The sequence below is a fragment of the Trichoplax adhaerens genome, genomic scaffold (genome assembly GCF_000150275.1).
Source record: "Trichoplax adhaerens TRIADscaffold_36 genomic scaffold, whole genome shotgun sequence".
Taxonomy (NCBI): domain Eukaryota; kingdom Metazoa; phylum Placozoa; class Uniplacotomia; order Trichoplacea; family Trichoplacidae; genus Trichoplax; species Trichoplax adhaerens.
The window spans coordinates 425701-436945 of record NW_002060976.1 but is presented as its reverse complement, the minus strand read 5'-3'; the positions used below and the strand labels follow the sequence as shown (position 1 = coordinate 436945).

The 11245-nt window shown below is 34.0% G+C and overlaps 1 protein-coding gene across 1 annotated transcript; it reads left to right on the top strand.

Annotated features, from left to right (window-relative positions):
- Positions 1-6299: 6299 nt before the first annotated feature.
- On the top strand, positions 6300-6818 carry TRIADDRAFT_4817 (uncharacterized protein; the record flags this gene model as incomplete). Its single annotated transcript, XM_002118087.1, has 1 exon — positions 6300-6818. A coding segment is annotated over one exon (519 nt), but the record flags the coding sequence as incomplete, so codon positions are not given.
- Between the last annotated feature and the right edge of the window lie 4427 nt (positions 6819-11245).

The window sequence follows — 11245 nt, the reverse complement described above, 5'->3', positions numbered from 1 at the left end:
CAAGATAAAGGTAACCTCTATTGAATTGATATCTATCAATCATTCTCAATTGCATTTAGTAATTCAATTTTAGATTGATTCAAATATGATTAAGAGCAATTACTAAAAACCCAATTACCTCAATTACCCAAAACGTCCTCAGGATCAATGACTCAAGAACATCGTGAAATCCTAACAGCCAATCGAATGTTACTTGCTGAAAAATGTCAGGATCAAATCTCACCGATATGTGAATATTTACTTGGAGCGAGTATATTAACATCATTCCACAAACAAACAATCGAATCTAAATTGACGGCTTTTGAGTAAGGAATTTTTATATAGTACATGTTCAGTAACTGTTAAACAGTATTCTATCTAATATGCAATGGCAGGCTAAATTAATAGTTTGTTTATTTACTGCAAGAATAAATTTTGTAGTCGGAGAGCAGTTATCGTAATTATTTAATTCTGTTTTACAGAAAAGTTTGGACTTTATTGGATATTCTGCCTGAGCGTGACGATAGAGCCTTTGATGAGTTTTGCAATGCTTTAACATATTGGAAAATAACAGTGGAAAACGTCCATAGTGGTAAGCATTAAAGTTTACGAATAGACCTAACGATTAAAACTTAACGATGTGATACATGATTATCCCACTTTCGAGTAGAAATAACAATAAAACGATCAGAGTAGAGAATAGTACATCAACTATATAATGAAATTAGATTTTCAATTTACAGTTTTGTTATACTGTACTCAACTAAATCAATAGTTGGTATTTCAGCTTATTACGCACAGAACGAGTACCGGTAATTAATAATATAGCTTTTTCGTAATTTAGAAAGTACAGCTTTTTCCGAAACTTTAGCTGTAAAGGGCCTGTGATAGCTAAAATTGCTCTATCGCTAGTCAATTGATAGAATCTGTTGCATCGATCAAAGTAATCCCAACTTTACAGCTCCTGTATTTGCGTGCACTTAAAAATAGAGCTCATTTAAAGATCGAACATTTAACATGTATATAAATAACATTTAACATGTATATAAATACTGAATTAAATTTGACATTAAGCAGTACGTATTGAATTAACTGATCAAGCTTAGAATTTTTGTGATTAATTTATCTTTATTACATTGAAATATGATTTTTGATTTTTCAATAGGGTAGTTGGAAGATATTTATGTTGTTATTGATAGCGTTAAGTTGTGCCTACAAGATCGCTCATTTTGAAGTATAAACGTACCGTAAATTTATAAAATCTTATCTACTCTATTTTACTTCTAGTGATATTAACTATTCTGAATTGTAACACACGTATTAATTATGCTACTGCTACTCCTAACTTTGATAAAAGCAATATAAAAATTTCATTGTTTATTACCAATAGCATTAGTTAGCTAAGTTTGGTTGCAATATCCATGACTTACTTTTTCTACTGAAAAAAATACTTCTCGTATTCTGTCATACTGTATTGTCATCAATAGCAACATAATAAAATTACTTAAATAAATAAAATCATAAGCAATTATCATAAATCAAGAGACTTAATTTCTGAGCCTATAATTGCTTAATTGAGCTCTTATAACTCAATACTGTACTCTATTGAGATTAAAAATGTAGTAAACTCTTTATCAAATGCTCGAGTAGTCAAGCTAGAAAATATAAATACTGGATGGTGTAAAATGATAAAAATAACCTTTTCTATCCGGTTGGCAAGTAACTAAAACAACGTCATACTTACATACTTACGTCATACATATCTTGCTTCTAATTTATTGATGGTCTATTTGTGCTTATTTGCTTTTTTTCATGATCAAAATAAATAGCATTATAAGAAAATAATGTTTTATTTTGCCTTGGTTGAAATAAACCAACAATTTAATGGACAATATTAGCAATGCTCAATGTGATTGATTTCAATCTTTTAGCTTCGCCATCACAATCACGTTTTGTGTAAGAGTCTGCTGATGTAAAAATTAAGTTTTTAACATTTTATTCCTGTACACAACGAAATGACAATATGATAAGCATCATAAATTTACTTTAAATACTTATGGAGCACTTATAAATTGCTGGTGAAAGATAAAACATTTATAATTGTAAAGTATTCTAAAGCGTTTGTTAATTACGGTTTCTATTCATTTTTGCTTGTACTAATCGTGAGTTAAACTTGTTAATGCTGTACTATTTTATGCAAAGTGACGTTGTTTCAGACGGTAAAATTAACCTACTTTATGAAAGTTATAAAGATTCTGAGAAAAAAGAAATCGTTTGCTATAATGAATTGTAAGAAGAGCTAGTTAATTGCCAGTTATCGAGTGTGAATAGCTTCTAGTCATGATTGCTACGAAGTACGAAATTAAGACGAAATTGCTTTACTGTATTTGATCTTTCCATCTCGCTCCAGGCTTGTCCTGCCAATTTGTACGACATTTCATCAAGACAGTATGAGCTAAAACGAGTAAAAGACTCTTGAATAATTGGAGTCAATGGAAGATCAAATGAATAAAATCAAGTAGAATCCGTCTATGGTTCGTTTAAAATTGCACCATCGGTACCTTTCCTGTAATCGTCGAGCGCCACTGCTCATGGAGCGGGTACAACCTTTGTTGCTATTACCCAAGTTTGAGAAGCTACTCTAGTACTCCTCATGGAGAAATTGATTAGTCTTGTACAGTAAACGGACAGTTTATAAGCTAGAATACATTAGTGTACTGCATCAAATCGCAGTTTCGATAGCATATCAGCTTCCACGAGAATGCTCCTGTCTTGATTATTTTAGACGAGTTAGTACTTGGTATAAGATGGTAGTACAGCTAGTGCACCTGTAAAATGTCATGACCTGTTTTAACCAGAGTTGAGCAAATTACCCTGATGTTACCAGTTAACCGCTCAATATTGGTTTTGAACTTATTGCATTGGTATCAACTTCATGTAGAAACAGTTTAGGAAGCTTTAAGAAGTAAGTTTACTTAAAATAACGTAGTACAGCGTGGAGACTGTCCAAATTCTCTGTTCCATTTTGCACTGTGCAGCATTTTTAGAGCTGAGATTGGTATATTATTTTGACTAGGAATAATTTGTGAGCATGCACGTATAGCATAGACTTGGTAATTCTCCTCCATGTAGTTGATGAAAGTACCAACCATGTCCATTTTAGCTCTATTGTCTGAAGCCAACATTAGCGTGCCTTGGGCATCAATGTTAAAGTAGCGTAAATTAGTGCATACGAGAAATAAGCGTAGATGATTCGTTTCTTTTAATGTTGCATCTTTTAGCCTCCTTGAATTAATATGAAGATTGTTCTTCCGATGGCAGAAATTACTGTTGGCCACTGTTTTATTGGCGATCATCATCGATGATGAGTCCAATAACTAAGCCATCTTGCTGAATCGCTTGATATCATCTTCATCATGCGCTACTGTATTCCGTTGATTTTTTACTGTCATTTGTCAAACAGTTTATAAAAGTATACTAAAAATTTTCTTTAAATGGTGTATATTAACAATTTATTGATTGTTAATTATTGAATAAAATTAAGGTAGTAATCATATGGAATTGCTATGGATTGCAGTACTTCCAGTATGTATGAAGGGTTACATCTTGTATCGATAGCATGCAATTTGCAATCAGGCCAAACAGTACTCACGCCAATTCTGTCAGAAGATTTTAATTTGATCTTACTTTACTCTATTCCGATCATAAAATACTTCTTGTTTGTTGAAAACTGTTGAGTTATGCTCGTAGAAATGATTACCTATCCTTGAGAATGAGTTCTGTGAGCATGGATTGAAGCTGAACTTGTTGACTAAGAAGCTTCTTTGGCGCGAGAATGCAGCGAGCGTAAGTGCTGAGAGGATGGTGCCTTGTTGTACTGCAATGCCTGTATTGGATGCCTGTTGCCAATTAAAGTAGAATATGCTACTGCTGATCAGTCAAGTGATTAATCCGTTTTATTGCATATCCAATGTTGTAATCCGTTGTTGATGTATCTGGTTAGTCTAAAAAATTCATGATTGCGATTGTACAATCTTTATTAGTATGGCTTACAATTTGACCATGCAAATGTTTATCATTAATTCATCATCGGACTACGAACGTTGTATACAAAATGATAATATTTGTTACAAGCAATATCTTTTATTAAATTTATGGTATTCTTTGTTGAGCTACAGTAGATTCAATGGATCGGATAATGTCAATGATGTATATTGAAATAGACTGCTATCATTTCTCTATGTCTCTATGTTATATAATATTCATCGCTATTCTTTCTCGCAGTTTACTATCAGTAACCTATCCTGAACAGTCGCCCCTTTAAGTTATTACTTGATGAATTTCATAGTTGATAATTTGAGAGTTTTATATGGCAGTAACAAGCTCATTATCAAATTGAATTGCAATGAACACAGACTGCGGAGCCACGACAATAAATAGCGTATGGTAGACTGCAATTAAATTGTTGATAAAATGATAGTTTTATTGATAGACTGTAATAGAAGAAAATGGATAAGGATAATATGTCAACTATCCTTATTTAGAGAGAACGATATTTTGTTGGTAACTTGTATCTACCCATGCAATAGTTCATTGGCATCAAACTTTTGCAAATAACATGATTGACGGCTTACTAAGCTAACAAGATATAAGAAATTCGGTAGGGAAGATACTCGTAGGTTAATCTTAAACTCGTATTTAATAAACTAATACAAATTAGAGCTGTTCTAATTTCATAAGGTCTTATGACTATGCACAAATCATTGCAAAGAAACCTAATTTATTTATTTACCTTACCTTCATTTTATTTATTTACCTTACCTTCATTTTATTTATTTACCTTTATCCGTCGGCTATCGCATCATCCACATAGGGACTACTTACGAATAAAAGCGTGTCATAGCCGCAGGTTTAACTGGGATTTCTAGCAAGCAAGCTTCATGGTTATCAATAGAGCCCTTCCTCGTGCAGGACTTTGCAAGGAGTTTTTATAGTTAGGAAATAACCAATGAGTTAGTAGTCTGTAATCGCTGATACACTGTAGTATTTAGATGTGCTGATCAGTGCGTGTATTTAGCGTATATGTAGTTGGATAGAGCTGTTTAGCCGAGTAGAGTTTTATGTCACCTGTCCTTCTCTTTTTATCCATTAGCCCCTGTTGCAAAAAGCAGCGCGCAGTCGGATTGGTAGGATTAAATCTACGTTACAGCAAAATCATCAAGTTGTTATTAGCCGATTTTTAAAACATCCATTGGTAAGTAACCTATTTCGTTAGGTATCCATCATTATACATTGTATTTCAAGTAAAAATAGAAATTAAAGATAGGTAAACGACGCCAACGAAACTATATTGCAAGCATCCTCTCTTATTTTACACTATCATTGATGTAGCTAGCATTTATTTGCTGTTGTCTATTAGAATAAAAAGATTGTTATTTGATGGTTATTATGATTATGAGTATAATCTATTTGTAAGCTGGAATGCATTTTGTTAATGTACACGTAAGCACACGATTGTTCGATAGCGTTGCCTTCAGTAATTATCTACAGAGATTGATTTTCGGATAATCTTCCATGCGGAATTAATAGACGACATTGTAGAAGTTGATTTATTGATGCTTGAAAATTGTCTATAATGGAATAATTGATGTTGTTCTGTTGAACTACGACTAACACGCAAGTACAACCATTTCGACATAATCTCATTAATACATGGAGATAATATCGATCCGATGATTAGTCATTAATGGTTGCAACGAAGCTTGATTTGAATCTTATTTGTCTCTAACCTGTCGTTCAAGTCTTTAACTCACATACTATTGAATTGAGTGCAGGAAAAGATGGCTGATGATGAATCTGTCTCTTCCACGAGTGGGCTTCCTCACCATACCCGTATACAATCACTGTACGACAAGGGCAACTCATGCAAGACTGCCTTCCACTTGGTGGACGGACTATCTTGTTATACACAAGCTGTCGATGCGATTGCTTCGCTGTCGAATCCTAGTGCGGATATTGATCGACTTGCATGCGATATTTATCTTGGTCTTTGTGACATTTACACTTTACAATATCAATTCAAGGAAGCTGTTGAATGGAGTGAAAAGGGACAAACTGTGGCTACTAAACTGCAAGATGAAGTGAGCATGGCTCAATGTTTACAAAGAGAAAGCGAGATTAAGAGATGCCAAGAAGATTTCAACGGAGCATTGGAAGACGGTAAGAAATCGTTGGAAATGAAATTAAAATGGTTAGACGAAAAGGATGCTCGTCTTGCCGATAGTTATCATCAAATTGGGTGCGTCTACTGGGACTTGTGCAAGTACGATCAGGCTATGGATATGTTTGACAAGTCACTGCAAATTCGATTGTCAGTCCTTGGTCACAATCATCCTGATGTTGCGCGGTCATATAACAGCATAGGAGTTGTCTATGATCACCAAGGCAAGTCAGATCAGGCTATGGAGATGCATAACAAGTCACTGCAAATTCGATTGTCAGTCCTTGGTCACAATCATCCCCATGTTGCGTGGTCATATCACAACATAGGAGTTGTCTATGATCACCAAGGCAAGTCAGATCAGGCTGTGGATATGTTTGACAAGTCACTGCAAATTCGATTGTCAGTCCTTGGTCACAATCATCCCCATGTTGCCAGTTCATATAACAACATAGGAGTTGTCTATCATCACCAAGGCAAGTACGATCAGGCTGTGGATATGTATAACAAGTCACTGCAAATTGGATTGTCAGTCCTTGGTCACAATCATCCCCATGTTGCCAACTTATATCACAACATAGGACTTGTCTATCATCACCAAGGCAAGTACGATCAGGCTGTGGATAACTTTAACAAGTCACTCCAGATCGCAGCCTCAAGCGGAAATGATGGCCTAGTTACAAGGATAGGAAAGAATATCGAAATCACTCTCCAGAAGCAGAAATCGTCGACATCAATAGCGAGAAATTGGATCAAAAGTATCGTTGAACTATTTCAACCGAATCAAACCAACAACGTCACAGCGCCAGCAAATACTATCGACGGCAGTCACAACAATCAAGACGTACAAGAGAAAGGTAAGTGGAGTTGTAATACAGTAGTAGACAAGAGAGCGATGGATAACCGTAACCCTATTCTGTATTTTGTTGTTCTACAGCTTTGCAAGAAAAGAAATATTACAATGCATATCGCAAAAGCTTAAAACATGGTCATTGCTTTAATCATTTAATACGAGGCATGTTCATTGGCGCTCGCAATGTGGGGAAAACTTCTGTTCGAAAAATATTTACCAACCAACGACTCAACAATCCATCTCCGACACAAGTGGCTGAGAATTTGGATATTACGGTAGAGACTGCATATTATAATGTTATGAACTTAGAGGGTTGTGATTGGACTGAAATACTAGACGATAAAGTCAAGACAGTCATACAAGACTTAGCCCAAACAAGTATCGATCGTCAACATAACCTCAGTCAGCCAGTAACCGACATGGATCCAATACATCAACCCGTTATAACCAATAATCCACCTGTGTCAAATGGGCAACAACACAGTGTCGATTCTTCTGCAACTGATGTCATTACGCAAGATGGAGCGATAGCAAGGAAAGAGATTCCAATTCAATCACAGTCTAAACGAGGCTTACATCAATATTACTGTTCGTCGATCGTCGATCAAAATACAGACAAAGACGATAAAAATCAGTATGTTAAAATATGGGATTTCGCAGGTCATGCCGTCTATCATGTTACTCATTATCCCTTTATCTCCGTCAATAGTATTTATATTTTAGTATTTAATATTAATCAAGACATTAACGACAAGGTAACAACAAGGAACAACCAATCACTCAAAACGACGTATTTACAAGCTATGCAAGAATGGCTTACATCAATCATAGCTGGCCATACAAGCCAAAGTACCATCAATGTCAACATTCAAAGTGAAGATGGACAGCATTTACCACCTTCACAGCATTCATTACCTATTATTATTTTAGTAGCTTCTCATGGCGATTATATTACCAATGAAGAAGATGGACGTACTCGATTCAATCAATTTGTGTCTACATTGACGTCTCGCATGCCTTCTTATGCCAGTCATATCTATTCTTCTGGTATTATTTTTGATTGCAATCCTCTTGATAGTACTCCGTCGACACTGCAGCAGCGTCGACAATGTTGTCTTCGTTTACATGGTATCATTAAGGCATTTGTACAATCGCTGCCATTTATTACGAATCCTATACCTATTCGATGGTATATCATGGCTACAATATTAAATAAATCGCTCCCTACTAACAGTAACAATCAATCCGCATCTTCAATTATCAATGAAATTAGACATTCTCAAGTCCATAATATTATGACAATGCAACAAATAGTAACCTTGTCTCAACAATACGGATTATATGAAAACCATGATGAATTAATCGCTATGCTAATGTATCTACACGATTTAGGAGAAGTCATCTACTGTGATAAAGTAGGCGACGACGGAATTATTATAACTAATGTCGATTGGTTATTAAATATATTTCGTTCCATTATTCAATTACAAGATTTTGTACAAGGAGGTGCACAGATACAACGCGACTATGAGAAAGCCAGCACAACAGGAAAATTATCAAGATCCTACATTGATCATGCTATTTATAAATTTAATTTAGACGACGATAGTAAGCAAACTATATTGGCACTCATGGATGCTTATGATATTCTATGTTCAATTACAAATGAGAAGAACGACAACGGAGAAGAATGTCAATACTTTGTTCCATACTTGTTACGAGATGATGTTAAGCCATTTGATTTACCAAAATGTCATCAATCAGATTGGCTCTACATCGGATACGAGCGTACAGATATTCCATATCTTCCAGATGGAATTTATTATTGCTTATTATCTTCTTGTTTAAAGGAATGGAATAATAAGGACGTAAAATTATGCTATCAATGTTCCAGATATTATTTAGAAAATGACGATCATTACCTTGTAGTCAAGAAAGAGGAATCTCACATCGGTTTACAATATTGCTATCAGAAAATAAATGAGCCCAAGACAAGTCAATTGATTAAGGATAAAGTTAAAAATTCTATATTTGTCAAACGGCCACACGAAATTGTCAAGAATAAACTCATCTCCACTGTCAATGAAAGGATGGTCAAGTTTAAAGGGGCTGATTGTCGATATTTCGTCAAATGTAGTGAATGTAATACACAAACAAGTATAACCGAAGAATACAAGGAAGGAGATCAAAATTGCATTCAATGTAAGCATTGTAATATGTACTTTGAGAGTCGATCTTTGAACGATTGGATGATTTATAATGAAAATTTCTGGATAGGTAAGCATGTAAGAATAAACAGCAGCTTCATTCTTATATTATCACTTTTCATGATATAATAAACTATAGTCATACGCTAGAGCAAGCAAAGAGGCATAAATGTACTCTATCATAGCTATTTTACTATTTAATATAAGGTGATTTTGTAATAGCGTAAACAATAGTTGATTATTATCAAGAATTATGGGCACTAATTTACTGTACTGATTACTTGAACGATAGAACTATTAATCGATTATTGCTATTTTTATTCCACTACTTTAGACCGATGGAAAGATACCAAAGATGAAGGTAAACCTCTATTGAATTGATATCTATCAATCATTCTCAATTGCATTTAGTAATTCAATTTTAGATTGATTCAAATATGATTAAGAGCCATTACTCCGTATAAATTCTAACATAGGAATACTTTACCTCGTCAATTGATGTAATACTTTCAGCTACGTTTGCCACTGATGATATGATCGCATCCAGTTTTACTAGATAATGATATCGCCAACGAATTTTTAAGATCGTAATTAGAATATTCTAGCTACTAGTAAGCTACTTGACACAATAAATAATGATTTATAAATTAAAAAATATTCAATCTTAATTTTTTTCTACATTGTTTGTCTAGTAAGCTTTATAAGATTAGCTAACCACCAGTGAAACATCCGAATAGTAGATAATCATTTTATGAGTTAATTTTCCGATTTAAAATTTGTTCAGATTGTTTATCCAGTAAGCTTTTAGAAGAGTTCATAGTAATAAAATTGAATCAAACCTAAAGCGACAATTAAAAATCCTAAATCGTAGTATTAACAGCAGGTTGCATTTTATAAAATATCATCAGTTTTAAAATTACAGTTATTATGAAAAAGCATTTGCTATATCATTGCTAATCATGCATTCTAGATCAGATACAACCTTGGCGACTTGAACAATAGTTCATGTTCTCCATTTTATTTTTAATATAGAAATGGATACAGGGTTCTTCGATATAATAGCAGAGAAACTCCATATAGACGATTTATTACGTTTGGGAATCTTGTTGCATTTGTCAGAGACAGAAATTGACGAAATTAAATTAAGAGAACAGAGCCGCTACGATAAAGTGTACAAAGTTCTAAAATTGTGGGAAAATAATGCCGGGCAAAATGCTGATATTTATGTTGTGGTTGCAGCTTTACGTAAGATGAAAAAGATTTCTATAGTGGACCAACTGGAAGAAAAAATAGCCGGATGGAAGAGAAGCATATGATGGCTATAAGTGATCCAAGCATAATTAATAATGGGCATTTCTTCTTCAATTTTTTTGTGGAGACATGTTATACTAAGATACTAGTAGATCTCTCGCTCGTTATAGTTCACGTACAACATTGTACATCTTAGCTCCTGATAAATAAATCGTCTAATATTTTAATATACAGTAAAATAAATTTTGCATGACTCTAATATTAACGAATAAGATTACTTTTGGTAATGAAGTGGCATCGATATTTTAAACTTTATCGCTATTGTGGAATGTAGTTTTGAAGTAACTAGTACAGCAGCTGCTTTAAGCCGCATTTGGATAATACGTCTAATTGATCTCAAGCAATTTATCGTCCGAATTTACATTGCTTAACTTTAGTAGTTTTAACTTTGCATCGTGCAACATATTTTATATACTGTATATATAACTTCAGCATAGATCAATTTGTACTGGTGCAGCAGATTACTTTACGCGTGTCCTAGCTAATAGCTCTAAACAAGGAATAAAGGCTTTGTTGCCTATCGACCTATGATAATTTTGCAAGTGGATACTAGACCATCATTTCTAGTTAATACTGATTTGAACTAAAATTCTTGATTTTAGAAACTGTCGTCAGTTTACACAGCGTTATACATTGTCCAATAGTATTAAAAATGTATATACATGCTATCATATA